The sequence below is a fragment of the Pogona vitticeps genome, chromosome 12, assembly GCF_051106095.1.
Source record: "Pogona vitticeps strain Pit_001003342236 chromosome 12, PviZW2.1, whole genome shotgun sequence".
Classification (NCBI taxonomy): domain Eukaryota; kingdom Metazoa; phylum Chordata; class Lepidosauria; order Squamata; family Agamidae; genus Pogona; species Pogona vitticeps.
The window spans coordinates 25,574,049-25,600,629 of record NC_135794.1 but is presented as its reverse complement, the minus strand read 5'-3'; the positions used below and the strand labels follow the sequence as shown (position 1 = coordinate 25,600,629).

The 26,581-nt window shown below is 45.7% G+C and overlaps 2 protein-coding genes and 1 long non-coding RNA gene across 5 annotated transcripts; 2 read left to right on the top strand and 1 right to left on the bottom strand.

Annotated features, from left to right (window-relative positions):
• Positions 1-726: 726 nt before the first annotated feature.
• Positions 727-5,716, top strand: LYSMD2 (LysM domain containing 2). Its single transcript, XM_072982245.2, has 3 exons — positions 727-1,121; positions 3,853-4,181; positions 4,815-5,716. Exons 1-3 carry the CDS (start codon positions 864-866, stop codon positions 4,861-4,863), a joined length of 636 nt encoding a protein of 211 aa, XP_072838346.2. The 5' UTR covers positions 727-863; the 3' UTR covers positions 4,864-5,716.
• A 328-nt stretch (positions 5,717-6,044) lies between these two features.
• LOC144584611 (uncharacterized) lies at positions 6,045-13,182 on the top strand. The gene is made up of 2 exons (XR_013538985.1): positions 6,045-6,169; positions 12,808-13,182. It is a non-coding gene; the product is annotated as an uncharacterized LOC144584611 (long non-coding RNA).
• On the bottom strand, positions 6,706-25,412 carry SCG3 (secretogranin III). 3 transcript variants are annotated; one of them, XM_072982240.2, is made up of 12 exons: positions 24,925-25,412; positions 23,824-23,876; positions 21,117-21,162; positions 20,794-21,009; positions 19,024-19,166; positions 18,040-18,201; positions 17,789-17,942; positions 17,040-17,156; positions 12,013-12,087; positions 11,301-11,426; positions 10,447-10,527; positions 6,706-10,118 (listed from the first exon to the last, which is right to left on the bottom strand). In XM_072982240.2, exons 1-12 carry the CDS (start codon positions 25,022-25,024, stop codon positions 10,000-10,002), a joined length of 1,392 nt encoding a protein of 463 aa, XP_072838341.2. In that variant the 5' UTR covers positions 25,025-25,412; the 3' UTR covers positions 6,706-9,999. The 3 variants fall into 3 exon arrangements, with proteins under 3 accessions (XP_072838341.2, XP_072838342.2, XP_072838343.2); XM_072982241.2 differs by having other exon boundaries at positions 18,052-18,201; positions 24,925-25,146; XM_072982242.2 differs by lacking the exon at positions 24,925-25,412 and adding an exon at positions 24,167-24,730.
• Between the last annotated feature and the right edge of the window lie 1,169 nt (positions 25,413-26,581).

Below are 26,581 nucleotides of genomic sequence, written 5' to 3'. Positions count from 1 at the left end.
CAAAGAAGGCAACCTTTTCTTGGAGTCAAGGAGGGGTGTCTGCCAGTTGTTTCTCAGTTGCACTGCATTTCTCTGGAGATGTGTATGTGCCTGTGGGGGGGGGGAGGGAGGCTTCCAGGAATGGAAATGCACTCTTTTTGCTGGGGGAGAATTTAGGAAGTTCGTGGGGTGGGTGGGTGGAGACGGAGCAGCCACGTTTCTGAACACCCCCCCCTCCCTCTCTGACGAGAAGGCCGTCGTCCACATGCAGGGCTGCCCGAAAGGACCCTTCTTTGGCACCACTGGAGGCCCAAGGATGCACCCTCTCCTTTCTGGTGGTGGCGGTGGTGGGGCCCCAAGAGAGCAGACCTGAGGCCTCAACTCTGCCCTCATACACCCAGAGACCACCGTGTCTCAAAGGCCGTGACTGGAGGACGAAACCCTTGAAGTGTGAGGGAGAAAAAACCACCAAGTCCTCCAAAGCCGCTGCTTCTCCCGAAGAACACTAGGCTGCGGCTGCTATTTCTTCTCTCCCCCTCAGGCGTCAAAGGCGAAGGGCGCAGGCGCAGGCCACTCGGCGCAGGCGCAGCTGGGTCCAGCCGGCCGAGCAGGAGCGCCCTGATTGGCTCTTTTTCTCCTCCCACCGCTACTGGCGCCCCGCCCCCTACCTTAGTGGGCCGTGGCTGGCGCGCGCCCTCGCCGTCGGCCCCTTTTTCCCGCCTTTTTTGCTCCCTCCTCCCCCTCCCCCTCCCTTCCCACGGAGAGTCTGTCTGAGGGAAACCGAAACGAGAAGGCGGCGGCCATGAGCGCCGGGGCCCGAGCGAGGGCAAAGGCGAGGGGGAGACGGAGCCGAGGCGCTGGCCGCTGAGGGGGACGGCGGGGCCATGGCGGAGTTCCTGCCGGCGGCGCCCGGCGGGCCGTCCCTGCGGGAGGAGCCGCTTCCTTCCTCCTCCTCCTCCTTCGGGGCCGAGGCGGCGGCGGAGGAGGAGGCCGAGCTCTCCCTCATCAGCCTGGCCCGGACCAAGACCCGCTGGTACGGCAGCACGGCCAGCGTGGCGGCTCCTTTGGCCGAGCGCTACGCGGAGCACCGCCTCAGCCCCGGCGACACCCTCCAGGGCCTCGCCCTCAAGTACGGAGTGACGGTGAGTCCGGCCGCCCCGGCCTTTCGCCTCCTCCCGCTCGCGAGCATGGGCAGAGTGCGCCCGCCAAGCAAGCCAGCTCCCCCCCGCCCGCTCTTCAGGCCCCTGCGGGCGGTCCGCAAGAGGGCTGTCGACGCTCCTCTGAGCGTGTGCAGAGTTCCCGACTGGCCCCTCGCGGCCCCCCCGTGACTCCTGTCCAGTGCCTTCGGTCTGTCCCCTGAGCATGTGCAGAGATCCCCCTCTTCTTCCCCCGCTCCTTTCATCGCCCTCTTCAGCTCCTCCATCAAGTTGTGGGTTGACAGCAGTTCTCCCCCCTGAGCATATGCAGAGTGCCACCTCCCCCCCCCCAGGGAAATAACGGTACCTGTCTCTTAAGGCTCATGAACGGGGTGGGATAGGAACAGGCCTGAGCTTGGCCATCTCTCCCTTGAGAAGCAAGAATGTTCATCTTAAGGTTATTACAGTATTTATTTATTTGTACTGTACAGTATTTAAGGCAGCAGAGATTGCCTGACTGGCTCACTGTACTGAGAGTTTTTTTATTCATGGAGGGCCAGTGGCGATTCATTGCCCAGCAGGTTGTGGATACAGAGGAGAGAGTGTGCCTGAGCATGTGCAGAGTAGGTCTCCTCTGCTGTCACAGAGTGACTGCATACAATTCCCAGCATCTAGGAAGGAATAAAACTTGGGATGATTTTGAATTCCCAGGAACCGCAAAAGCAGGAGAGTGTCCACGTGGGCAGAAAACAAGTGGCAGAACCCATTCTGGGACAATGCCTTTTGTAATCATCATCATCATCATCATGTGCTGTCTAGTCAACTCTGACTTATGGAGCCCCTTTTTGGGATTCTCCAGGTAGAAGAAACTCAGAAGTGGTTTCCCATTCCCTTCTTCTAGGGGTGAACTGGGACGGTGCAGCTTGCCCAAGGCCACACAGGCTGTTTCTACTTCACAGGAGGCATGGTGGGGTTTCGAACTCCCAACCTTTGACTCCACAACCGGATACTGAACTCAATTGCTGGTGAATAGAGAGAGTCATCTTTGGAAGTGTGCAGACTTTTTGCCACCTTTTTGGGTTGGCCTAAGAAAAGGATTACACACACACACACAGTATAAGGTCTGGGGGTTTGGCCTCCTCTTGTGCCTTCTGCTTTAGGAGCAAAAGTGTAGCTGGCCTCTTCAGCATAGGATAGCACAGTGCAGTCAACGGTTGAATGAAACGAGATGAAAGACAGGCCCCGAGAAGTGGAAAGTGGTGTGTGTTACACAGTTTCTCATTTCACATTGGATTGTGCTGTCTTGAGCCTGAATTATTTAAAACTTTGTCTAAATGCATAGGTCGGCTGATGTGGCCTGCTGTAAGTTGTGATGCCTTGTGGAAGCAAGGCTCAGAGGAGTAGTGCACAAGTGGACCCCAAGACTTCAGTGTGTGCAGCTACCAGAGATCCAGTTCTCTGTTAGGGTTTTTGTTTTGGTAATCTTGTGACAGATTCTGGGGTCTGTCCCTTGGGCTGTTTTGTGCACCAGAATGGCCTTGTTCACACTGGTCCTTTAACACAGTGGTCTCCAACCTTGAGCCTCCAGATGTTCTTGGACTTCAACTCCCAAAAATCCTGGCCAGCAGAGGTGGTGGTGAAGGCTTCTGGGAGTTGTAGTCCAAGAACATCTGGAGGCCCACCCAAGGTTGGGGACCACTGCTTTAACAGGAAGATAGTCTTCTGTACCTCAGATCATACAACTGTTCTTACTTCTGTTTGTCATTATTTCTTCTGCTCCACATGTTGTTTTCCTGGCTCTTAAAAGGCCATATTTCTAAACATGTTATAGAAAAGCTGGAGGGAACAAGAATCTTGGTGACAGAGTTTACTTTGCTTTCATAATTTATGAAATTGTGTTGACCACATCCTGCTGTACAGTACTGACAACGAATATCTCAAAGTAAATATTATGGTTTTTAGTGCATTGCAGTTCTTCAGATCTCTCATGTATGGAAAAATTTTGTGGCCTCAGAGTTAAATCATGTATTATGGACTAAGTCCAATTGCTAGTCCCAGTTCCAGCAGACTCACAGAGTCAGTTGCTGAATAAGTCATTACTGGTGAAAATGCATTTACTACTCATCTACTCATTCTGGCGCTTGCAACTTGATTTAGATCAAGATACTTTTATTAAACAGAACACCTGCCTCACCAAACCCCAGTTTAATGTCAGGGTCTCATGGGAATTCAAAACAGCAATTTCAATGTGTTTTCCAAAACCTCATTCTTTAAAGTTAAATATTTAATGTCTCCAGCAGAAAATGGTTTTTCATCTAATAGCAAAGAGTGAAAATGTTGGAACGCTCACCAGAGATTCAAGATGAATCTCAGTCTAATTCCATGACTGTGATGTATAACATTTTATTATTGCCATAACAGCAGTTTTGTGTTACTAAGGGGTAGTATAGTTGAGCCTCAGCTATTCTCTTGAACGAGTTAGTAGGATCGCTTTCATTTTAATTATGTGAGGAGTTACTTGGCATATGGATGGAAAAGTAAGGGATATCAATTGGGAATATAAAGGATGACATTATTATTGAAAATACATTTTCTGTATATGTTTTGAAAGAAGAGACAAACAACTGAGTGTATAATTGAATAAAAAAGAGTCACAAGGAAGACAGTTGTGGAAAAGTAGTGGCTACTGTGATATTTGCTTGACTTGCATCAGTAAAATGTTTTTGATCTCTTTCAGATGGAACAAATAAAAAGGGCAAATAAACTGTTCACAAATGACTGTATATTTCTGAGGAAAACATTGAACATCCCCATTATATCTGATAAGCCGTTGATGTTTAATGGATTTAATGCACTGGAGTCTCCTGAAAATGAAGTTGATAGTCCCTCTTCTTGTGAAGGACAAGTGACAGTTCAAGAAGATGATTCTACACCCAGTCCTCCAGAGCCGGACAATCAGATTTTTCCACCTGAAGAATTGTCTGCCAAAGATTTTTTACATAGACTGGATTTGCAGATTAAGTTATCTAAACAAGCAGCAAAGAAACTAAAAGTTGAGGATCACAGGTAAAGTTTTATTCACCTATTTATTTTAGCACATATAGAAAGCTTTAAATGAATAAATAATAACCAAAGCTTTAGAGAGTAAGTTATCCACTGAAGTACCACCCTATTTCTCAACCATCATCACTGAAATTCCTGAGCGCTGATTTGAATTATATATTCCTACTAAGAATTTATTCCTTTTTTATGTACTATGAGAGTCAAATTATCCAAAAAAGCAGCTTTAACATGAAGATTGGGGAAGCATTCTGTGATATTTAACGTTAGAAGCATCCTGACATCTTGAAGGGCATCCCCCGTAACAAACTGATTATGGGCACTGGTGAAGCATATGAACAGCCCAGCATAGTGGCATGTGACTCTTTACCATTCCATACCAAAATAGTATACTGTAGCTGGCACAGAGAAACAATACCTTCCAGCAGTGTGGTATCTTTACACAGATTGAACAGTTGCTGCACCATCATGAGATTTTGATTAAGGATATATTCTGTATATTGCTGTTGCTCAAAATTTTTTGCTCCACATAATAACATTTCTATAGCAGCCTTGAAGTGATTTACTTTTAAGTCATCTTAAATTGGTTGGGATAAATTAATGCTTGCTTATTGCCATATATTTCTTTTTCTTCAACAGAGAGGACAGGGAGGACGATTCCTATGCAACTTCATCCTATCAGCAGTAGAAGAGGTGCAGAGTTAAAATGAACGCAGTTCTTAAAGAACTAAATGGTTGAAGATTCAAAAGCAAATCTTTTGCATTGATCTTATTTTGTGTACTTGTTACAAGTCATGTGTAGGTAATTCTACTGACTATATTTGCACTGAAATTATGTGACCCTCAGCCTTTTGCAGGTTAGTGTTCTCTTACTACACATTAATAGCGGAAGACAGCCTTCCAGAAGTAGTAATTGCCTTTGTATTTCTGCTATGAAAACATAGCACAGTAGCAACAGTATATCCCCGAGATTGCTTTAATGCAGAATCTTTAAGAAATGGCTGCATATACATATATGATGAATTGTAAGAGGAACTAAATATTTATGATAAGTCATTATCATGGCGCTTTGAGGCAGAAAAGTTTGTCATGTGAATTATGCAAATATCAAACCTGGCTGCTATGGCCCTGAGTTGGTGTGTGTGTGTGTGTGTGTGTGTGTACACAGATATATGTTTTTAGAGATCTAAAAATAGGTATATAAAAACATGTGTTTTTAAAATGACCAGGTATGTAGCCAACAATTTCAAGAGAAGAAATGTTCGAGTTTCAAAGTGTGTATTGCAATATTTTGTTTGGAAACTTTTTTAAAAAAACAAGAAGAGTGCTTAGTATATTTTTTTCAGAGTAATGTTTGAAGCATGGCTTCTTGTGTGTAAACATACATAGTTTTTATGTTATAAATAAAAGATGCACTTTAAGAAAGCAACTTATCTTTGTTCAGCCTATCTATATAGAAAGCACAAGAGTGTCTGATCCTTTGCAAATACATTAAAATGTGATTTCTGTTTCACCTGGATGTATTAAAAAATTGTAAGCAATTAAAGTGTTTGTGCCTTATTTTCCAGTTACTGGAACTTTGATTAAGGCAATGAGAAGGCTGAATTCTTCGAATCCAGCTTTTTTATTTCTTTTGAAAATACTCAGAATCGGGGTATTAATTTATCTTGGTGAAGGAATGAAAAGACAAACAGTGGGAAGGATTGCTGGATTTAGATTTGGTCACAGTAGAGTCACTGAAACCAGTGGTTTAAGCTGGTCATGTGTGATGTCCTGTTAATTTATATCAGCCTATTGCTTGAATTAGCCTAGATTCTACCCACTGTTTTATGAATGTGCTCATTACATACCCATGAGTCATTCCATTGATTTTACAGAAGAACATGGATGTGGGATCCTCTAAATCTATAGCCAGCATCTTCAGCATATTCCTAAATGCAATAAAAACTGCAGGATTAACTGATGAAGTTGAGGCTGTGAGGTAGTTGACTAAGGTACGTCATTAAGCAATGCGTGATTTATGAAATGTACTGCTAAAAGACATAGCTGGTCAATGGCAGCAACTCCTTGCAATCACAGTGGGTGAGCCCTTCACAGTCATGCAACCTGCCCAGTTGGCTTTTTAGTTCCAGCCCTGAATTACCCATAACATACATTTTATCAAAAGGGATTACTATTTCTAAAGTAGCAAACCACACAGTCTATCTCTTGGCAATACAAGTACAAGTGGCAAATGCAGGTTTAGGTAAAATTCTGAAATATAAAGCGGCATCTTAGGATATTATTTTGAGGGGCAGGTGGCAGGCGGTGTTACATAATTTCTGAACCATAAATGGTTCCACAGATAATGTTTCCTTTCTGGCCTTTGTGGCCCTCTGCTGCAGCCATGCTGAAATCATTCATGTACGTGTTATTATAAAGTGTATTTCAGATTTTAGAAAGATTTCTTTCTCCCTCATATATATTCATAGATCGCTCAATGCATGAATTTGACTGTAAAGTGGCAGAAAGAAGATGCACAACAAAAATCTACATGACTCTTGTAGCAAAGCATTTAATAAAGTACAGTATCAGAAACAAGATTCTATTAGAAAAGTGTTGTGAGTGTCATGTACTTTGTAATTATTACATTTTTCTCCCAGCTGTCTTTTTAAATGGTGGAGATGCTTCAAAGCATCTCAAAAACACCATTAATATTTTAAAAAAAACAAAAAGGTTTGGGTGGGATTAGAACTAGAGATGTGCAGGACACATTATTGTTTCATTACAATAGGACTGACTTCTTGTGACAGCTTTCCCCCAAATCCAGTGAGGGATGCACTACCCTTCCCTAGGACCCTCCAAGACCCACGTCTGCCTGCCTCAGTTGTCATAAAAATCCTAGCGATTCTGTGGGAAAACGTGATGTACGGAGGACTTGGCCTTTTTCCCTCAAACGAATCATAGTCCTAACTACTTCTGAGAACATGATTCTGCAGGGAAACAAAGGTGTCCAGTCCCCTCCTCCCAGCAGAAACATTGGAAGTTGTAGTGTTTGGGGTGTGGGGGTGCATGTTGCCTTCCACTGCATTAAAGTGATGGAAGAAATACTACAATGGTGGCCTACCAGTTGCGACTCCATGGAGGAAAAACATCCAACCGACATTACAGTATACTGTTAAAATACGAGAGTGGGCCTCTCTGCAGTGCTAATTGTGAGAGCTGAGATCACTTGCTGGCTTTCATTTGATATAAAGTGCAGCCCATCTGCAGTGAATGATTGTGTGTAAGTGTGTGTGTGAGGGAGAGAGAGAGAGACCATGCCTCTCATTCGCTGTATCATTTCATTTACTCAAAGTTGTGTTTGATGCAACCCAACCTGACAGCTGAGTCCGTTGTTAGAAGCATTCAGAGAACAAAGCTTAGGAAGATGAACCTATTATTTTTCTTGTGGCATGGCCTAGCTATTAAAAAGATGTAATTGGTTGAAGGTGTGAAGTATGCAAAGTTTTTAAAAGCTCAATTTAAAAAATGTATTAAGATGAGTATCCCATTTTCTTTCCCTTCTGTTCTTTGCTTCATCAGGGCACCATGTGTTCCAATTAGTGCTAGAAGTGTAACAAAACAATGACTCCCCACCCCAGTTTCAAAGGGAATTCAGCTGTTATTCCTTTATCTCAGTAGCCTTTGGGGCAGCGAAGAATCTTTTTTTTTCAGCTAGCATCAGCTAACCTAATTATCTCTGCATAACATTATTGAGACTACTTATGTTCTTCCCAGTACTGCTCTTCTCCCTCCTTTGTCACCCAACTTTTTTTGCTTCACATTCTACCTCAGATGCCCAGCACTTCTGAAGCTCTGTTAAGAGCCATTAGACCAGATTAAGGTATTTTCAGTGGCTGCTGCTCTACACTTTCTGTACTCCCTTCCTAGCAAAACAGTACACATGGTTCCAATGGAGCTGGTCTTCAAAGAGTTTTAAAATATATATATTAATGTTCCAGGCTGTATTAAGCTAAGCTTTTATACAGTAAAGTTTAGGAACATTTTGTTGCTGTTATTTATAAATCAGCAAGGCTGATGTGGTATCTTATCAATGGTGATGTATTGCTTTAACTTTCTGGAGTTGAGTGGTGTGCTATGAAAATCAGTTTAAAGGAACTTATTCCTAGTGCAGAAACTTGGAGGAACAACCTGGCCTGTCAGATTGCTGATCATATTTTTGTGTGTCACAGTCTTGGTTATCCATCTTTCCAACCCAAAAGTTGTTTTGCTTGTTGGTGGGTTGTTTTTTTAAAGACCAAATATGGCCATCCTCATCTAATGTGATAAAAACTCACAAGCTGGATTCACCTGACAGCAAACCATTCTTTTTCTTTACCTATGGTAGATTCTTCCCCCTTAAAAGGTAGGGTCATACTCCCATGGTACATCAAATAAGAATGCAGTTCTATTACCAAACATTTTAATAGTGAGTATTGCATTTCCTCCTTCCCCACTGTGCTTTTAAACAGCTCCTGGATTGTTTTAATTTGGTGTTTTTTTCAATTCTGATAACTTTTTTTAAATCTTAATACTGCAAATTAGCTGCAGTGTTTTAGCTGCATCTGTTTTTTAAATCAATGTAGTGGTGTGTTGTGGATCAGCACCGAGAGAAAGGCAGGAGAAAGAAGGAAGGAAGCAATCCTTAGGGTGTTAAAGGGCTGAACAACCCGTGGCCTTTTGGATTTCAGTTCCTGTTTGCCCCAGCCAGGCTGCCAGCCTTTCCAGGGCTGTGGGATAAGGAGATTTGTTGTCCCATGTCTGGAGGGTCAGAAATTGCCCAGCCCTTCATTGAAGGTTCATTGAGCCCCAACAAGCTTGGGAATTTCTGCAGTTTCCTTTCATGGAGACCAGCAGTTTCAAAAACTGGATGGTTTTGGCTGGCAAATTGCATAATGATATCTGCTTACAGATCCTAAGCATATCTCTAGTTCTAAGCTCCTCAGACAGGTTGTCTTTAGGTTTTTTGTTTTCTCCTTAGAAGTTAAAAGCTATATACAGGTACCCTTAGGCTACTCACATTGAGAATTCCATTTGTCAGACATGCACAGAGAAATAACATGTATTCAAGAGCAATGGGGTGAGTTAATGACAGTGTTGCTACTGTACCTGACCGTAGCAATACTGTGACTATACAGTTCTTTCTCCCTGTAAAATCTACCTTAAAGGCTGATGTAGTGTTTAACGTGGAGCAACCATTTAACTAGCACATGAACGGAGACACTCTACAAAGTACACAAACAACAAGGAACTAGCGATGCACTACTAGTGTTTAAACTGGACTCTCTGGGACAGTAAATTGTAATAATAACAACATATGAATATGACATTTCTTTACAAATCATGATTTTCCTTTGACCCTAATAAATAATGCCCTTTACAGATTTCTAGGATCAGATCTCTAAAAAGCTACTGAATGAGTTGGTTGATGCTCAGGGGGCAGAGGAGATAGGAAAGCTCTTGAAATATTGATCTTCTCTAGAAGAGCTTCTTGGGGTGAAAAGGTAAGCGAAAAGGAAATACTTTGTTATCATGTTACCCTGTTAACTATAAAGTGAGCAGCCAAATTCTGCCTTACCTGTGTGATGACTAACGTACAGGGAAAATATGCCTTGTGGATTGTTGACAAAGATACTTTGTCCCCTTAAACCTGGAAAAGGTTCAGTATGATACAGACAAAATACCTGCTAATAATCTTGAGTGGGTTGGTGGGAGAAAACAGATTGCAAGTCACAGAACTAGATGTGGGGAGAGCTAGACTAAGATTCCTTACAGCTTCAAGATAGGTTGTCCTTTCTCTTCCTCACAGGCTGCCATAGATCCGCTTAATTACATCCGCCTCTTCTTTATCCAGGATGCCTTTGTCCACGTAAGCATCTGCTTGTTGATCAATGAAGTCTCGCAGTTTTGAAAGGTCATAATCTGGAACGCAAGAATGGATTTATGCTGCAAATCTTACCTGCCTCAAGTCCTCCCTGGAATCACAAAAGGCTGAAGCATTAGGCAGGTTTCTCAAAGCCTTTAAAGCATGTGCTGGAAAATGAGGTTAAACCTCTCATGCTGGAATACAAGACACGTAGGTGAGGAAGAGCAGTGCTAGGGCAAGCAGACCCTTTGCACTCCCTAGGGGAACATCCCTGGTTCCTTTTAAATGCAGGCTGAACCTCTGTATTTTATTTTGACCCTCGGACTCTGAAATGGACACAGCCAGTCTCCTCTCCATACCAGCAATACAATCTTCACAACTTACCTCCCTTGTTTTCCTGCGTGTTGTGTTTCTTTAGCCACTCTATGTTTTTCCGAATTGCTTCCAAATATGCCTCCATTTTCCCTTCAAGGAGAATTGAAAAAGAAAAATTGAAGTGCTTATAAGCAAAGCTGGGCATGTGGTGTCGTTTGAGAGCTTGCTTTTTTTTTTGTTTTTTTACAGCAAGGAGTTAGTTTTGTCTCTCACTGGTCTTAGTTTTAAGGAACAATCCTGCATTGTCAAATAGATGCTTAAACAAATGAACTGCAGGAGCAGACCAGAATCAGTTCCGTCCCTAGATTGAGACTTAAAAGTTTCCATGAACAACTGACTGAGTAAAATCCATTCTCTCTCCCTTCCAATGGCTTCATTTCAAATTGTGAGGTTCAACCATATGTGAGTGTGTCATTTATGGACGGAAGGAAAGTAGGAAGGCGACCAGCTTGCGGAAATGTCCATGGCTGCATGGTCCAAGAGATAAAATTATGTTTTAGATGGTTATTAATAATGTATCTCTTTTTCCTATTATGCATGGTGCTTCCAGTTCTAAACAAGAGTGAGTCATTTTGCCAGTAGGACAACCAGGATAAAATTAGTTCAGAGCTGCCTTAATCGGGGTCTCTGGCGGAATATAATAGTTTAATGGATTCTGAACTTGTAACTTTGCCAGGGCTTCACTGATCTAACATGCTCTGATTTGTCAAAAAAAAAGACAAGAGCCATTAGTCTGCTGGAAGACGCCGGCATTTTCTGTGGCTGTCTCATCCCATTGGAAGCTTGTTCATTTGAGAAATACAAGGCAACTGCTGGCTGGTTTCCTACCAATAATAAGAAGGCGAGCAGGGCCACCTGCTTACCTTTGGGCTCTTCGTTGTTCCCTGTGTTTTGTTCTTCGTCTTTGGTGGAATCCTTCACCGTTTCATATTCTTTCTCCATTTTGGCTGCCGCTGCTTTTGTACTGTCAGCTTCTTCGGTGCTTTTGTCTAGAGAAGTGGCGGGCAGAATAGCCTTTACTTCTGTGTCATCTAACGTGTAGAGTTTCAGAAACTATAACTGGCTGCCTCAGGGCCCAACTATGCCTTACAGATAACCCGTTGTTGGGAGAGGGGATTTCTTTAGAGCTGAAAGCATGTGATGGCCACTGTGGGAGCTTCTCTCCCTCCTGGAATGTGTGGTTAGTGGCAGATCCAGCAGGAGAGACAAAATTGGCCTCCGGGCCCACCAAAGTTGCCGACCCAGAGCCGGATATAATGCCACTGTTTTCTCACTCAGCTTCAGCCCTGCTAATGCATGACAAAGTCCTATACAGTTACACAGAAGAAGCCCCCCCAATACCACGGGGTCTAATTTACAGTAGCTATCGTTGGCTGATGCAATCAGAAATGGAGCAGTGGGTAGACTCCGGGTACCGTTTACTACAGATTCCACACAGACCGTACAGAATATAAACACCAGCTGGCACTGACTATTTGAGTAGCTTGTTAAAATGCTGTAATACTAAATGCATTTTCTTAAAAAGTAATTGCACCCCCCCAAAAAAACCCCAGTACAACAATGTGACAAGAATACCTGACAACTTGGCTTTGGTACTTGGCTGTTCCAGTTTCTTTCGTGTCTGTAGTGCTATCATTGCATCCAGGTTTTCTGCAAACCAGAAATGGGAAATGCCTTCTTGAGTGCCACCCATGAGAATTTTTTTGTGTTAATGGAAATGAATCTGCTGCATGATGTTGGCGAGATCATGCATTCAAGGAGGGAGAAAAATATCTTCCTGCAAAAGCTTTGATATTCTCTCATTGTTGTCTCTGCACAACCGTCCCAGGCAGGGAAGGGAGGCACAGTGTGTCAGAACTGTTTCAGAAGGGGTCAGGGGAAATGAGAAGGGTTTGGGTTATTTTCCCCCCTCAGAGCTTGGGAAAATGAATTTTTGAGATTTCACCTCTTGCAGTTCCCCAGCTGGTTCAGCATACAGTACTTAACAACAGTCCCTCTAACAATACCTCTCTGACAACCGTAGCTTGCTGTCCACCACTTGGTGAAGACCTGCATGATGGGCTAGTTGTTCAGGCAGTTAAAATATAGACAATGTCTTTTTTTCACTCTCCCAAACAGTAAAGACTGTAGTTCTTCAGATAATGAAAAAGCAAGAGCTCAAAGAGCAGAGAATTCAAGAGATCGTAGAAAGGACAAAGCTTTGAAAAGTTTCTGTTTTTTAACCAGAACTTTCAGAATTTCTCAAGCAGCCATATATCCTAGCTGGGAAATTCTGGGAGCTACAGTTCAAGAAATAAAAATACAGCTTTTTCCAGCTTTAAGAAAAGTCTTCTTCTCTGAAATAATTTATTTATATTCCTTTTCTTTCAGAGCCCTGAACTGAACATTTGGAGAAGACTTGAAATGCAGGTGCAGGTTGCATCAGAGCAAGCTAAGCACCTGGTACCCAGGCCACTAGTTTCTCCACCCTCTCCACATTAAAAAAAATCATCAGAACATTGTTTTGTTTGCGGGCAACACGGCCAAACATGGTAAGTACCAAACGGGATATTATAAACCATGCACATGATAATAAAAGTGGGGGATGCTCATGGTGGTGGGGGCACTGGAAGCCCCACTTGTGCAGGGTGTTGTTTTTCATAAGGCCCAGCCCTGAGGGAAGAAGGGTACCTCCTTCCGCCTTGCCCCCTCCCCCATCTCGCTGCATGACTTGTCATCACCTTTTCAAACTCCACCCATGTCCTCAAAGGCCAGAAACTTTAAATTAACAGATGAAGAGGAAATGGTTGCCAAAGGAATCTTAAGTGGGTTTTTACATGGCCCTTGAAAGAAGATGAGGTTTCCCAGAGGCTTTCCACTTGTCGTCCTCTGTCCTTTCACACGTAACCCTTTGGACTGTTTCTAAGAAAGCAGAATAAATTCTCAAGAGCTCAGCTGGAGTTCCTGCTCCCCTCTTAATCAAAGTTAAAATTTTAAAAAAGGAAATCTGCCATTTTTCACTCAAGGGACTCCGCGTACGTAGACAGCCACCAGCTGTGGTCTGGAGATGTGCGCACAGTGTTTGCTTTGAGTGATCCTACCGGGGTGAGTCATCCAATTGCATGGACAGTAGCTAAGCAACGGGGTGTCCTGGCTGGGGCTTTAACGGGATCTGATGTCACTACTGGGCCAGTTGCCTTGACAACAGAAGTTTTAAAACACGGTAAGAAGCTGAAGGCATTAAGAACAACCTTTCACCTTTAGAATTAGACCATTAGAAGCTGGTGGCTCCTGTACTGTTGGGATAGTGAATGCACTTTGGGTTTTAGTCAGAACTTTATTGGACATACAGGGTGTGGAACACTATCCCCATGGACACATTGGAGAATCTCTTTAACAGTCACACTAAAACCGAGAGCGAAGTTACTGGCCCCTCTGACCTCATAGCCATCAGCCTCCAATCATGGCACCTGTAGAGTTGGAAAGATCCCAAGACGGTTTGCCCCAACTCCCTGCCCTGTTCAAGAAATGCACCACTAAGGCATCCCTGGCAGGTGGCTCTCTGTTCTCTAGAAACAGCCATGGGCAGAGAGTCCACCACCGTCAGAGTCAGTTCTTCCTTTTGTCAAACAGCAGTTTATGGGGACAACTCAAACTCTTCCAAGATATGGACTGGAAGCACAATGTGGCAGCTAATTGTGAATTGGTTTGTGGATTGTATTACAACAAAAGTTGCATAGGACCATTAAGTTCTTAATGTATGGAAGTATGGAAGTGAGAGCTGGACCATAAAGAAGGTTGACCACCGAAGAATTCATGCTTTTGAATTGTGGTGCTGGAGGAAATTCTTGAGAGTACCCTAGACTGCAAGGAGAACAAAAAGATCCATTCTAAAGGAAATCAACCCTGAGTGCTCACTGGAAGGACAGATCCTGAAACTGAGGTGCCAATTCTTTGGCCATCTCATGAGAAGAGAAGACTTCTTGGAAAAGACCTTGATGTTAGGAAAGTGCGAAGGCAAGAGGAGAAGGGGACGACAGAGGATGAGATGGTTGGACAGGGTCACTGAAGCGACCAACATGAATTTGACCCAACTCCGGGAGGCTGGGGAAGACGGGAGGGGCTGGCGTGCTCTGGTCTCATGGGGTCACAAAGAGTTAAACACGACTAAACAACAACAACATTAAGTTCTTCAGAGAAGAAGTAAGTGGGTGCATTGTCACATGCCTTCATGATGCTGCTGTTTGGAGAGAACACATGTCCCTTAAGACCTCTCCATCTGCCACCCCTCATGAGTCGATGGGACTTGCCCAACTTGACAAAGAAAAGCAAAACATGTGGGAAGCGGAGACATATGGCAGCATCTGTATGTGTCCATTTTCAATCAAAACAAGACCAGGGAATGGGATTGCTGAGTCATGAGCAAAGGAGGAAGGTGTGATCCTGGTGACTAAGGAAGCCATCATGACAGCAAATGGCTCTGAAAAGTAGAGGGAGCTGAGACTGAGATGGCTGCAGCCCAGAAGTGAAGGAGGACCATGGTTAACTTAAAAGTTTCCGTTGCTTGTTAACGGTCAACAGTACCACCTCGTCCCTGCTCTCAGGAGAACTGAGAAGTCGTCCTTGGCCACAACTGGAATGGAACCACTTTGCCCATTCACTCAGGTTTTGGAACAGGGGCAGAGCCTTGCAATATCACAGAAGCAGGACAGGCAAGGTTTAGGAGGTAAAGCAAGGACAAAACCCATATGAAGACCAGTGACCCCCTGCACCAACCGGGAGTGGGGCTGATATGATGGCCCAGGCCTGTAAGCCATCAGGCCATCAACTCCAACTTTCACCCCTGCTGTGCTGCTCACTCTGGGATCCCTCTCCCTCCCTGGAGGGAGACCTGGGTAAGCACAGCGATTGTCTGTGACACCTGCCATTGCCCTCAGAGTGGGGAATCCTGCTTCTGTGCCACTACATGGCTTCTAAGAGCCTTGTGGCGCCGGGGTTCAACTGCAGCCAGAACTGTGCTCACCACCTGGGGTTCAATCTCAGGTAGCCAGCTCAAGGTTGACTCGGCCTTCCATCCTTCCAAGGCTGGTAAACTGAGTACCCAGCCTGCTGGGGGAGAGGGCAATGAGTAGCCTGCATAATTAACTTGTAAACTGCCCAGAGAGTGCTTGAAGCGCTATGGGGTGGTATATAAGCAACACGCTTTGCTTTTGCTTTTTGCTTCTAATGAGGAACTTCCAGGCTTCGTGGTGCCATTGAGATACAGCTCAGTCTCCCCACCTACACCCCCTTGTAATTCATGACTGCAGTGGAGGGCTTTCCAGCTGCCATGTAGAGCACCTGTCTTGCAGCCAAGCCAACTGGATCCTTTCTTTCATGTTTTCCCTCTGGTCCCCAAAGAGGGAGAGGCTTTTAATAGTATCATTGACTGAAGGACGCTGCAAGACCATTCCTCTGCCCCAGCAGCAAAATCCTGCAAGGTTGCCATCGTGCTGGGCTTTCAAATCCCAGGCCAGCTGCTGCCAAGATGAGCAGTTTCCTGTCTCTGCAGAATGTCAAGCCAAGAGCTCCAGAAGCCTCTGTAACTTGACAGAGTAAATGATTTATAGCCTGGAATGCATAATTCAGGCTGTAGCCTCAGCCCTAAAAGCAGCCAGGCAGAGGGAGTTTAAAGGCTGATCTTTGGAAAACCAGCCACTCTTTGGCAACCAGGTTGATATCCATGGCTCCAGGCAAGTTCAGATCAAAGATTTCTTGAAGCATTATCTGGAGTGGCAGAAAGCGAAAGCCGTGATTTGACTGGTGACACAAAAATCTGTGCTCAGGGGTTGGTCGCACTGATCTCAGTGTGACCAGGTTATGGATTTATACTGTACACTATACAGAATTATACCTTTAATGTCCTCTTCTGGAAAAAGCAAAAGCATTGACAATCATGCCCACACACACAATGACCACCTTTGAATCGCAGGTCCCATTTTTGCCGCCCGCCCCCCCCCCAAATTAGCCATAAAAATAACATTCTCCTTATTGCAGCATACAGCCTTGTTTCTGTGACAACAACAGTCGGCTCCCCTCCCCCTGCACCGTTGACACCCACACGCCCTTTGTTGTGGCAAAGAGGAAATTCGAGTACATCAACCTCTGTAAAATCAGCAGCATTTAAAACCACAACTGAAGGGAAAAGCAAGCCAGTCACATTGGCAGGAATAATCGCAGCGGCCTGAGCAGCCAAACATCCTTCTGAAGAGAAAGAGTTTCTGCAGCCATTCTGGATCTCTGCGGGGAAGCTGGCCAGGTGGACCTCCCCCTCCAGAGAGTTCCCTGCGGGTGGTGCCATCATGCAGAGCAGATCCCTCAAGGAACCTCATAAAAGGATTTCAGGTGGAACACAAGGTCCCCTGTGTATATTTGTAATTAGTCCCAGATATAAATAGAAATATAGGGGTGGGGTGGGAGTCCACATTCACGCTATTTCTCTCACTTTGAAATAACGGGTCATACAAAGTCACAATTTTGACACGAGCGAGCCTTCACACTGAGGAGAGGACAATGTGATCACCCAGCAGTCATTCCACCAGAGAAACAAAATACATTTATACAAGGTTCTCTCCCTTACTTACCGAGGTACGACACGCCTTCTTCTGGGGTGATAGTGCCGTATTTCACCATCATCTTCACAAAGTCAATGAGGGTCTTCATGATTGTAATCAGCGTTTCCTTCTCTTTAGCTTCTTTCTCTGCATTGAGGAACAGGGCACCCCTATAATGATCGCATGGACTCCAGGAAGCTGATAACATGCATAGCCTTTGGAAACTTCCCTTTGGGGTGAACTTTCCTAGAATCCCCCACCTAGTGCGTTCCCTATGCTGGATAGGGGATTGTATCTGCAATCGCAGCACAAAATTCACATCCTGCAGTCTTTGACAGCTTTGCAGCAGGCCATCTGCTTACGAGAAGATGCCTAAAGGACAGGTTGCAAAGGCACAGCAGAAAGTGCTGCTCAGCCCTGGCACAGGGTCCGGCATAGTGGGGAAGGAGCTGCCCCAGCAGTTTGCTTAAAAAAAGAGGGGGCGACCTTGCTTGCACCAGGAGGGGTGCAATGATGGGATTCCCCTTCCATATCCTGGCTTGGTTCAGGATGAGAGGGACTCAGAGGAAAAGAACTAGCTCATTAATGCCGCAGAGATGGCTGCGAAATCTTGTTATGAGCTCAGTGGAATGTACTTCTGAATACAATTTTTGCTTTCTCTTGCATTGTAACACCCACAGTCTGTAACCACAGTTGTAGCCGCGTGATCCTAACCCAAAAGATCTGCACTAAGATGTGCCAGGAGGGCGATCTGCTGGCAGAAGTGCTTGGAGACTCACCAGAATTAAGGCTTTTCAGCAATTCATAGAAGTTCGGGAAATACTGGAGATCCTCAAAAGTATCCTCGGGAGGCAGCTCATTTCTTCTTTCCAAGATGTTGGAGGAAGGCCACGTATGACCCAGAGTATCATCTTGCTCTGGGTATGTTGGTGCCTTAAGAGAGGTCATGTGAAGGATGTTAATAGGGGCACCAGAATGGAGTGAATGCCTTTTCCCCACCCTTGGAGCAAAGATGGGAAAAGAGCCTTACTGTTTCTCCCACCATTTTCTCTTTGGCGTTCACATCTGTTTGGCTGGGACGGTAAGCAAGTTCTTCTGGCTCCTTTTCCCGATCCTTTGCTTCATTGGCAATTAGCTGCTGCAACACTTCAGCAACCTCATCCTCCAGCGTGTAGGCTTGGCTTTCTGTGATCTGGGTGAACGAAGGAGAAGAGATTACCATCGTGGCACCTTAAAAACTATCTGCCACATTTCAGTATGAGCTAACTTGGAATATCTGCTCTTCTGTTCATCACCAAAGCGTATAGTTGTGTCAAACTGGGCACAGGTGAAGGTTTGTCATGTACTGTGCAACAATACAATTTCCAGAAGATGGTAACTATCATTTGATTCAACAGCGCAGAAGTACAAGCTGGTGTTGGAAATGCAGGCATTTGCTTGCCATCTATGTGGATAAAATCCTTCAGTTACATCTTTCAACAGTGATCAGAAAATATGCAGATGACGATTTAGACTAACTTCTCCCCTGAAATTAATCTGGGTATATGGAGGTCAATAATGCATTTCCATTATTTCTTTTGCCTGCAGGGGAGACCTTTCGCTCGAATGCTGCTAGTCACTTTGTGATTCTCCAAAGCCTTGTGGGAAACAGCGCCTTAATTGAGATGGTTTCTTACAGGCATGCCGTTTTTTCCCCCTTCCCATTCCTCCTGGGTTTATTTTCCCATCAGAAAGTCATCTGAGCTGATGGCATCTCACACAGCATGGGCAAGCTACAAATAGCAGGTTTAACTGTCGGGTGAAATGATGTGAGCTGAAACCAGCACTCAATTCGCAAGCTCTGATTCAAAAGAGCATCCATTTGTTTTAGGATCAAAATGTTCATTCATTCAGTGCTATTAAAAGAGAGCGAGCGAGGGAGCGAGGGAGCGAGGGAGAAGAGTAACTGAGCCAAAAAGAAAGGCCAAAGGGACAGCAGGCTGGAAGTGTAGAGAAAACGATGCCTCAGACTTACCAGTCCCAGATTTAGAAGCTTGGAAACAATTTTGTCAAATACCCCCCTGTCGTTTTCCTCATATATTCTTGTGGCAATCTTCTGGACAATGTCTTCAGCAGTCAGTGGGGTTCCATCAAGCTGATGAAGTCCATCTGGGTCATCTGGAAGAATCAGAGCTGTAACAATATTGTGTTCTATCCTTTTGCATGTCTTGCTTGGAAGCAGATGGAGTCGATGGCCCTGGGGGACCCTTCCAGTACCAATACCCTTCTGTGATTCTGTGCGCCTGCACCTTTCCTGTGGGCTAAAACAGCAAAGTGTGTCTTGCAGAACCGTGAATTAGAACTCCCATACCCTGAACTCCTTGCCATGCTGTTAAGAGCTGATGGGAATTGGAGTCCAAGAACATCCAGAGAGGCCAAACCTGGAGAGTACAGCATTAGGGAGAGCCTGAGTCTGGAGTTCGGCCTCCTTCAGCCCCATTAGAAAGATTGCAAGAAACAGAGCTAGGGAGGGGCCTCTGTGGTCAGACCGAGAGAGTTACTTCTAAAAGTATTTTTAGTTCTTGTTACTCATTTCAGTGCTGGCAAATTAGCGCCATTAGAATTTTGGATAAAATAACTAATTACTTTATTTGTTCCATTGCTTGTTACTTTTGGCTACTTTCTGTTACCTTTTCTTGAACATAAAGGCAAATGTCACAAAAGAAACCTTTTAAAAAATAATAAAGAAACATTACTTCTTTCGCCCATAAAGTAATCCTGTTCCTGTTCCTTATTGTAGATTTTGAAATGCAACTTCATTACCCTCTCATTACACCAAAATGTAACTACTGTACTCGGAAATCACAGCATTACTTGTAAATTGTTCCTTCAGAGCTCCGCACAGCCTACGCAGGAACTGCAGCTAGGTTGAGCAGGCGGACCGAGGAGATGAACGCAGCTTCATATAGACTACCTCTATGTATATTGGGTTGCTTGCATCTCCCATGCCACCAGTCTCTTGCCTTCTTCTTTTTTTTTTTAACAAAATGCTAAAATAGCCTCACTCTATTGAGACAACAGAGTGTCGGATGCAGGCTCTGCCAGGAAAGGGCCTATAGGAGTGTGTTTGTGAGATACGGACGCCTTTGGAGAAGGCTGTTTCTGCCATCCCTGGTTCTCAAATAGCATATGGTGATGACGGGGCCTTGGGCATACATCCAGGAACAACAACAGGCTGGGATCTGGCAGCGACAAAGGGTTTTTTCCTGCACCAAACTGAGCTTTGTAATCTGGCTCAGATGCTGCTGTGGAAAGACACTGCGGCTCCCAGCTGAGATCATCCTTCCCCAACCTAGCATGGCTTACAGGTTGTCAGAACTATAACTCAAAACATGCTGTATCGTCTGGGAACGGTCAAGACCTGGAGAGAGTGCCCTTCCTGGCTCCTTTTCTAGGGTGCGCCATCCCTCCCTCCTCTTGCTGTTTTCTGCTGCTTCCAACCGGACCAGGATTTTCTAGCCACTGGGCTACTTGAAGCCCGCTCCCACCCCAGGGACCCTTCCTCTAGAGTTCAGTTTCAAGCTGCGTACTTTGCCTAGGAATGCCTACCTCAGCCATCCCCGGTTCTGTGCACCAATGGAGCCAGAACAGGGCTCCCAAATGATAGGTACTCCTTTTGCTCTTAGCAGAAATGAGGAATCTGGTTAAGACGATGCCTGGCATTCAGATACTCTGTTTGGCTCAACTCTCTGTAAGCAGCATACACCCCAAGCATCATCCTGATGTATGAAAGCTGGCAACATACCTTGATATTTATAGTCTAGACCACTTTTAGTGGAGTCATAATCATCCACCAGCCTGCGACTCTTGGTGGAATCTGCGTCATCCAGGGCAATCTGCTGGTCATACAGAGAGCTTCGGATCGAGGCCCTTTCTTTTTCCTGTCGCTCTTTTTCCACAGCTGATTTGAGCAAGTTCAAGTCATCCACATACGAATAATTTCGGAATTCTGGCTTATTTTCTGGAAGATTTGCAACATAGGTACATCACAAGCCATCTCGTCCTTCTAGGCATCAGTAATATCGGTTGACAATTAGGTTTTTTTTAAGCAGGTAAAACAAGATTTACCTGTAGGTACTGATTTTCTCATTTTATCTGCCTCCGCTTCTGCAATCTGTTTTTGAGAGAAAAGATTGAACGTTGAGACCACTTAAATGAATTGGGCGCATTGCTCCCCAGCCCAGCCGGCTTTTGACCTTTTCTGTGTTCTGTTTATATTGGAGCGGACCAGGTCTAGAGTAGACCCTTTGCAGTGCCCATCTATGCTTGGTAGCATCAGCTCTTTCTGGGTTTCCAGTTGGGGGGGTTCCCCTCCCCATATAGTGATGCTGGAGAGCAGTCCGGGAAGCTTTTACATGCACATGGTGGCTCTGCCAGTGAACTACTATGTCCTGTGATCCTTGCTGAATTATCTTTCTGACCTTTTTATATGTTCTTAAAAATGTTATCCCAAGATAGTAAAGAACGCAGTCCTCTTTGATTTGTGGCAGATGTATCACTGCCAGTGCACCCCTTCATAGATTTTTACATGTGAACTAACTTGTAATTCAGTCCCCTGGGCTTTCCACCAAGGAATTTTATTCTGCTTTTCCTTCTGGTGGACGTTTAACTTTTCAGAATATTGTATTTTGTGGCACTGTTGTTGCATTTTGAATCGGTGTGCTGCCATTCATTGAAGAGTTTCCAGTACAAGTCCAAAACAGGTACACCGAAAATGACCTTGTGCCTTTGGTTCTCAGTTGGGTTTTTATTGCATCCCTCTTCTGAGACACTCACAGTCATCATCAACATGCTCTGATTTTATCCTCACAACTCTGTGAAGAAGGATAGAAGCCCAGCTGGTCCAAGGTCACCCAAAGTGTGTCATAGCAGATGGAGAGGGCAGGAGAAACAGCTGCAGGTTGGCATCCCAAAAATATTTAGAAATCACTGAAACTGTAATTCGAGCAGCAAAAGTGATCGTGTTTGACCAAACACTCAAGCCAAAGCTTGGAAAAGTTACTTGCCCTACAGCTCCCACAATCCCCCAGTCCTTTCCTTCTGGCTGGAGAATTCTGCAAATTTCGTAGCCCACATTTTGGTTTCCCAAGCTTGAATTACACAAGTGGAAAGTGCTTCCCTTTTCATCTTTTAACAGGACATGGAACTCGGTTCTAAGAGACTGACTGAGGGAAGCTACACTATGCTAAATTTCTGAAAAACCTACCCATTTGGGCAGAGGAACCTGTAGCCCTGTCGATACTGATCCAAGATTATCCCGCCATCCTTTTATCCCAAGCACGTTGTCCAGGGCCCATAACACCCAGAGTATCCCGAGCTTCGTGGAGTAGTGTGTGTGTGTGTGGGGGGGGGCATCTGCTCTGCCTTAAGAGGGTCCCTGTTCCCATCTCTGGAACTTCCAGTTTAAAAATGCCAGCTAGCAGGGGAGTGAAAGATCTTAAAGAGCTGCTTTGAGTGAGAGGGCAGAACGGTGGGCTAGACAGATAAATATGATGTGGTGAGAAGGGGTTTCGCCTGCACCTGTCCCTTAGAGGGCATAGGATGATGGCTCTTTCATTTTCTCAGGCCTTTGCTTTATGAAGGACTTTAGGATGCTGTGCTATTTCTGCTTTTGTGGCTCTTGGTTGGACTTCTTAGTGGCTGGGTTCTGAATAGCTGCTGGGTGATATTTTTTTTAATCAGTCGTTGTACATTGGTATTTTAAATTAATGATCTGTTCTGTTGCTGCAGTTTTTAATTGTAAGATGCCTTGAACAAAAAGCTGTAGAAAGATAAATATCATGTGTGTATTTTTTGTGTGTGCATGTGTAAACACACACAAAAAAAAATAAAAAGAAAGGCGACCAGGTGTACCTGATCAGTATGGTGGGAAATTGGGCACTTAGAATATACTCACAGATACTTTTATCTATTACTTCATAGCTATTTCTTGGAAGACAGGAGGTGATACCCCATGGGGAATGATAAGGTAAGCCTATGTGGTAACAGTTGTGTGATAACATCCCCAAATTCCATATCCTTTCCTTACACTCCACCTGCGCGCAGAGCTTCCCATTGGAAAGAGGATAAAGCCAAGACTTACACTCTTGTACTCCAGGTGCTTTAAAGCTTGTGAGAGATCATGAACCCGAGTAAATGATAAGGAATGGAAGGGTTTCCCCACCACAGGTTTGCGTCTCATCATTTGTATGTCACAGAGAACCCCAAGGAGCGGGAAGAACCCAGGGAACGTGTGCAACTAGCTCAGCAATCTTCTTTTTGAGCGCTAGCTAACCTTCAAGCCCTTTGAGAATCTTAGAACAGACTGGAGACAAAAGCTTGGGTCCAGTCTTAGCCATCCTTACAGCGTCCCTGTTGAAATCAGTGGTGCTGACATTACTCCTGACCAGCTCAAGTCTCATCCGTTTCTGTTGGTCTGCTCTTACGTAGGGTTTTCTGAGCTTCTAGTAAATGATTTTTCTTGGATGCATGCATCTGAGCTTTGTGCGTCTCATGAAATATGACTCTTGGCTGCTAAAAGCTCATGTCATAGTAAGGCTGCTATTGTGGGCACACTTCTTATACACCTTATTGAACATCATGAGGTTGATGTTCAAGAAAATACATATATGTTCAGTTAGAATAATTGCTGGTTTTTTTGGATAGATAAACAGGACTTTTAAAACATAGGATAGCCACTATCTTCAAATCATTTGGCCTTTCCTGCCACTTTCTACTAATCTGCCCACTGTAACAAAAGAGTTGAAGTATCTGTGAAGATATGCATTTCACTTACCTGTTCTTCTAGTGGTCGCTCCACGCTTAATTCCCTGTTGTGTATTACTTTATCTGGAAAAGGGAGAGATACATATGCATACATTCATGGTAATGAAGTCTCTCTCTCTCTCAATCTGTTTTACACACACACACACACACACACACACACACACACACACACACGAGGAATTCCTTCTATTTTAATCTCACATGAGGAATTCCTTCTCATTTAACCTCACACATCCACTTAACGATAAGCAAATCTTAGTATAAAAGGTCTCTCTATTTAAACCTTCCATATGCTTGAAGATACCTAAACAAAGCCACAAAGGAGAATTTAGTTTGGCTGGTTCTGTCCTTACTTTAAAAACTAGCCTTCAATATCATTTCCTCCCTGCTGAGCCATTGTTTTCCCCACTAGAAAGCCAGCAGATACGTTTGAAAAACCGCATCCAAGAGCAGGACCAAAATAGCAGGAGCCTGATCGGATTTGAGCCCTCAAGAGATTAAACGATCTTCTGACGTTCAGCCCAACTTGTGCAAAGAGAAGCAGACAGAATCGCTGCAACTACAGGTGCAGCCGGCCCAGAGATCTACGGCGTGTGTGTGTGTGTGTGTGTGTGTGTGTGTGTGTGTGTGTGTGTGTGTGTGTGTGTGTGTGTGTGTGTGTGTGTGTGTGTGTGTGTGTGTGTGTGTGTGTGAGAGAGAGAGAGAGAGAGAGAGAGAGAGAGAGAGAGAGAGAGAGAGAGAGAGAAGGAACCCAACGGAGCGGAACAGAAAGCAAAGATGGGCTTTCTCCGGTGGTCCCGAAAAGAAGGGACCCGACTTGGCAGGCTCCCCAGTCTGGACAGGTGGCTTAAGCGGCAGCGGCGAGACCTTGGGTCTCCTGGCAGAAAGGGGTGTAACAATAAGGTGAAGAGGCCGGCTTGCTTTCTGTGATGAGGAGCGTCGGGCTTCCCAGGAGCCTCCCTCCTGCCCTCCCTCCCTCCCTGCGGGGCCTGGGCGAAGGGCGGTGGGGACCCCCGAGCCTGGCGGGGGAAGCGGTGGCCCGGCGGCATCCGCGCCGCCCGGCCGGGCAAGTGTTCCCAATGGCCGGCGAGCGGGCGGGCGCGGCACGTACCTCCTCGGGCCCCTTCGGGCTTGGGGAAGCCCTGCGCCTGGCCCAGGAGCAGCAAGGCCAGCCCGGCCGGGGCCAGCAGGGCCAGCGGGAGCCGACGCATCGTCTTCGGCCGCGGTCTGCCGGGAGAAGCGCTAGGGCGGAGACCCGCCTGGCCGGCCGGCGAGCTAGCTGCCCGGGCGGCACCCGGAGAGAGGCGGCGGGAGTTGCCGGAGGCGCCGCGCCCTCCTGCCAAGGACGCCTGCCGCCGCGCCGGGAACTGTCCACCGCCCCTGGTGCTGAAAGCGCTTCTGCTGGAGTCCCGCAGCTCCCGGAGCCGGCGGGCGGCGGGCTGGGGACCAAGGCGGGCGAGAGGGAGAGGGAGAGAGGCAGCCTTCCCGGGTCCTTTTCCTCTTCTGCCCCTTTCCCTTGGTCGGGGAGGCGCGGCTTCCTCCGGACGGGGGTGGAAGGAGAAGGGAGGCGAGGAGGCGGCCGCCCGAGCGTGCAAGCAAGCAAGCAAGCAAGGGGGGCTGCAGATGTGCGAGCGCGCGCGCGCCAGCCACCCTCCCCTCCCCTCCCCTCGCGCGCTCCCGCGCTCCGGGGCCCAGCCTGGCCTGGCGGATGGAGCGGCTTTTCCAGGTCAGACGAGGATGACGGGTTCCTGCCCCTCCGCAGAGGGAATCCCCACCGACGGAAAGCCCCCCCCCGCCTTTTTGCCAGCAGAGGAAGGGGCGACACAGGGCTTGATCTCTTCCCCCTCCTCTCTTACACACACATAGACGATAGTCGCCCGCCCTGTGCTGTGCAAAGGTGCCCATGTATGCTCTGCGGTCGCTCTGCTTGAGGATGATGATGGAGGGGCCCTTGGGAACACTGCGTTGACTCCCCCCTCCCGCCCAGGCCTGCCCCAAACAAAGGGGCAGGCATCTCTGGCGGGAAAAGAAATCCTTCTCAACCCAATCACTAGTGACTCTTTTTAGAAACCATCACTGAACGCAAGAACATTTAGAAAAGAGAGAGAGAAGATTAAGGCAATACACTTAAGCTGAGAGTATGCATCCAGAATAAAGAAATTTAGAGGGCAGATCAACTCCACCTTTTTTTCCTTGTTTATTATTTATGCATTTAAAATATTTAGACCTTGCCTTTCTCCTGAAAAGAACCCAAGGCAACTTCCAGTATTAAAAGCAGTATTAAAAGCTAAAAAATTAAATAAACAGAATTAAGAAGTTCACTCAAAATACAGAACCACTGAACACCTTTGGTCTACCTTAACTTCTACCCCAAGCAAGCAGATACTGTACTGCAGTTTAACCTGTGCCCCCCCCACCTCACTCCTTATCATAGAATATGAGCTTCCTTTGTGCTACTGAATTGCTGAAAAGAATAACAGGCTTGGATGATGTCAGGACTGTACAGTACCTCGAAATGCCAGATTTGCTCTGGATGTTCTGCAGGCAGGCATCCTGTGTGTTAAGAAGCCTGAGGTGTGACAGAAAGCATGTAAAAGAAAAATGGGTTGTTGTTTTTTGTGCGATACGTTTCATGTTGCCCTACCTTTGAAGATTTTACTGCTTGGTTTTTTTCCCCTGAGCACTCTGATAAGTTTTTGAGGAACTGTAAGGGTTCTCAAGAAGCATGTAAATAGGGCCCTCTCTGGCTGCCCTTCTTGTTTAAGAAA